General features: G+C 39.3%; 1 protein-coding gene across 1 annotated transcript in view; it reads left to right on the forward strand.

Annotated features, from left to right (window-relative positions):
• The window catches only part of LOC141443107 (probable 3',5'-cyclic phosphodiesterase pde-5), a 13,075-nt gene extending 11,960 nt beyond the window's left edge, over positions 1-1,115 (forward strand). Inside the window, exons 2-3 of the mRNA XM_074108318.1 lie at positions 241-410; positions 989-1,115. Of these exons, the coding sequence (XP_073964419.1) occupies positions 241-410; positions 989-1,115 (297 nt within the window). The remainder of the gene's footprint in view (positions 1-240; positions 411-988) is intronic.
• The last annotated feature ends 1,975 nt before the right edge of the window (positions 1,116-3,090 follow it).

Below are 3,090 nucleotides of genomic sequence, written 5' to 3' on the forward strand. Positions count from 1 at the left end.
ATAGTCAAGTAAGTCTACTTGAGTATCATTTTTTTTGTAGGTACCTAGATATTTTAACTTAGATCTTGAGTTGCATAAAAATTATGACAAACGATGGTTCGGACAAAAAATTACGGTGACTTGCGAAGAGAATGCGAACTTTGGCGCTCCCTCATTAAACGGCTAAGAGGCCTTGAAAATTGCATTGGCTGGGGTCCCGACATGGTTAATCGGCCCTGACTTTATGTGACTGTCCCTCAGGGTGACAAAGAGCGCGAGATGGGCTACACGCCTCTCAGCATGATGGATCGAAAGCGCTGCCTGAACCAGCCGGCCGAGCAGATCCAGTTCCTGAGCGTCGTGGTGCTGCCCTGTCTGCTGCTGCTGCAGACACTGTTCCCTAACACCAGCCCGCTGATAGACAACTGCAGGTGCTGGTCACTGTCCTATTATCCTGGATTATTCGCGAAAGTTCCTTTGGCTGCTCCTGCTGCCCTTGTTCCTTTGCAAGAACTGAGGTGCTACTGTGTAAGGAACAAAGGCGAAAAAATAAACGCAGCAGTTCTTCCTTCATCTCTTGTGAAGGAACTAGTGCGAAAAAACGCAATAGTTCCTTCGAAAGAACAGCCAAAGGAACTATCGCGAATATAACCCACGATCCCACAGTGGTACTATCGCCAATTGTGACCTATCCACCTGGGCGACAATATGAAATGTCGTATGAGCCGTAGGGCGTCCACTATTTGAAATAGGCCTCCCTCATAGACCACCAGTTGCTTCGGTTGAAAGCGGCCTGCATCCAATCCACTTTGAACCCGCGGCTTTAACCAGATTCATCTCGTTGGTGGACATCCTACGCTGCACTTGCCGATCCGCATCTCCATTCGAGAACTTTTCAACCCAAAACAAACGGCCTCTGTTCTCCGTGCTATATGGTCTGCTCATTGCCACTTCAACGAAGATGAGATGTCATTTATTTATTTAAAAATTTACATTGTTTTTTTCACAGAAAAACGCAAGCGGCCTGGCACGAGGAGATTGAGATCCGTGGCCAGAAACTGTGGCGACAGGAAGAGTCCTTGTTGAGTTTGGTCGCAGCAAAATGTTATAGCAACAGACCCCAACCAGATGATTGAATGCAGCTTATTTGTTATATGCCTTTTTAGATAGTTTATTATTTACGTTATAGAAATATTTAGATTTGGCGTTCAACGCTAACAACCAAGTCAGTCAGTCGCGTTAGCTTAGATACCTACCCGTTTTTAAACCGCACAACTGACATTGAATCTTAAGGTGGTAAAGAAATCTCTTGCGTCGACTATAGCGTGTATTGCCTGAATAGAAGTGGAACGTTGGTAGTCCTTGGGATACTATCTAATGATTATTTTCTGTGCCGTATTTGTTCTATAGAACAATGGTACGACTTTGAAATCTGCTAAGTACTTAGGTACTTGACGGTTTCACAATCTATAAGTATAGAACAAATGGACTCTACCTAAAGGACTTGCGTTTTTTTTAAAATTACTTATTTATCATGTTTCTATATAAATATTTATATCCAACGAGGTTAACTGAATAGGTAAATAAAGTATTATACAAATAAACGTTTTTTTTTTCTACAAATTGCCTCTAAGCTTAACTTTTCGTTTTTAGTCTGAATAAAATTGGTCTTAGCGCATTTCACTGCCACCGATATGCGTTTTCGGAACTTCGCCAGTGCCGCTGTTATAATAAATTATTAATACTTTTGAACGCACACGTGGCTCGGTGGCACCAGTGGAAGTCAGGTGGCAGTGAATACGTTAAATGAGACGGCCTTGACAGAATTTAGGATTTTTTTTGGATTATTCGGGTGTGTTCCCACTATTAATCGCAGTAGTTCCGATAACTCCCCCCTTCCCCCCTTTAGGCCGGCAACGCATCCGCAATGGGCCTTCGGACATTCGTAAATTTCCATGTGTAAACTCCATATTTGTACAATTTCCACATTTTTACAATTTACATTGGTACAATTTCCATGTGTACACTCCATATTGTACAATTCCACATTTTACAATTCCACATTCGTACAATACGAAAGTAAAAAGTTGCATTTCATAGCTAAGCTTATAAATAAAACAAAAATGGACATGATAGCAAATTTATTTCATTATATCCTATTATGATCGACATAATACTTAACCAACGTAAAATTGCGTTCCACAGCTTCCGCGACAACTATACTCTCGTGTATATATCTAAACAGTCATTTACCATTAACTGATGACAACACATATTCTGTTAAATAGATACAAAAACTACATTACTTTAAATTTTGTACACCCAAGGCGAAAAATATTATTTATTTAATCTTTTTAACGCCACTGGCGCTTACACTGTTACCTACGCCACACCAATGTAATGCTACGGATACTCTCTCTATATAGGCTGATTAACAAGAGCTGGTTTGAACGGAATGAACAAAACTAATGTCACATGAGTTATGATGTGATTTCATTTTTTGAAACAACATCTGCAATCTTCAAAAGTTTGAGGCCATATTTTTTTAAAAAAACTACTTTTTATGGTTTCAATAAACATTTGTCAATGTTGATGGCCAAGATTTACAAGAAGTAGTATTTTTCAAAAAAGGTTACACAACAGGTTTACTATCATGTAGGTAGAAAATAGCAATGTTTTTGTGTTAAAAATAATTACGAGTTTAATATATGTTTCTCTAAAACATTATTGTCAATACATATACATACATCATTACGATACACATATTTTCATTCAATCTTGTCAGGCCAGCTCTTGTCAACAGACTTGTAAGCCATCGCAAATGATTAGGTTTGAGCCGTAGTACATTTTCACAACAAATGCCCCAGTAACTTCTTTAATGAGCACAATGCTAGCTTACTGAAACAAAGTTGTACGCCGGTTCATCTATAGTCAACGTTGCACATTAGACAACTTTAGGCGCCGTTGGCGTTAAAAGTTTAAACTAGTCAATTCATTTCAATTATCTAAAATCCAATAAATACTAACTACGGGCGGTTGGTTATCGGTGATACCAGAGCGCCTCCTGGTCTTGTTGCAGAAACTACTTACATAAGTGACAGTTATTACGTG

The sequence above is a fragment of the Choristoneura fumiferana genome, chromosome 26, assembly GCF_025370935.1.
Source record: "Choristoneura fumiferana chromosome 26, NRCan_CFum_1, whole genome shotgun sequence".
Lineage (NCBI taxonomy): Eukaryota > Metazoa > Arthropoda > Insecta > Lepidoptera > Tortricidae > Choristoneura > Choristoneura fumiferana.